Below are 636 nucleotides of genomic sequence, written 5' to 3'. Positions count from 1 at the left end.
AAATTATATATCACTACAAAGCAAAAGATTTATACTATAGAAAAATAAAGGTAGCCATTAAAATACTATGACATTTCTTAGAATTTCAGACTTCCACTTGCTTTCTTATTTTTTCTTTCTCTCACTCCCATCCCTGACTCACCCAGGGAAAGATGGCAAAGAAGCTGAAGGCAATGGCAGCTTGCATGTTGTTGACACCATAGGGAGGGGTTGGTGCACTGCTCCACTTGTTGGTCAGGTAGCAGAAACCAATGAAGTACAAAAATGACCAGAAACCTGAAACCATAAGAAAAATAAACATAAAAAATAATATATATATTGATAATGATACTAGTAATAATAAAACTGTAATACCAAATATGATCATTACAAAAAAAGATGTAAATATATATAATAAACAACTTCAATATAATATAAATAATATGAATACAAGCTTTTTTGCAACGGATTTCCCACATAAAAGCATCTGAAAAGAAAGAGATAAAAAACAAGTATTCTTTTTTCTTTCTTTTTTCAACATTTACCTTTAGGTACAAAATCATAAAAGGTATTATAATCCCCAACTTACTAATTTTGTGCTTTGATTAATACTTCCCAAATAATAATGAAGTCAACTCTAAGCTGTTATAATCACAA

At 29.6% G+C, this 636-nt stretch overlaps 1 protein-coding gene across 1 annotated transcript in view; it reads right to left on the bottom strand.

Moving 5' to 3' along the window:
* Positions 1-276, bottom strand: part of LOC119594753 (synaptogyrin-like) — a gene marked incomplete at its 5' end in the record, with an annotated part of 3,275 nt that extends 2,999 nt beyond the window's left edge. Inside the window, 1 exon segment of the mRNA XM_037943845.1 lies at positions 143-276. Coding sequence (XP_037799773.1) covers positions 143-276 — 134 coding nt within the window.
* Between the last annotated feature and the right edge of the window lie 360 nt (positions 277-636).

The sequence above is a fragment of the Penaeus monodon genome, chromosome 34 (assembly GCF_015228065.2).
Source record: "Penaeus monodon isolate SGIC_2016 chromosome 34, NSTDA_Pmon_1, whole genome shotgun sequence".
Lineage (NCBI taxonomy): Eukaryota > Metazoa > Arthropoda > Malacostraca > Decapoda > Penaeidae > Penaeus > Penaeus monodon.
Note: the sequence above shows the minus strand (reverse complement) of the source record. Positions and strands in the feature narration are given on the sequence as shown.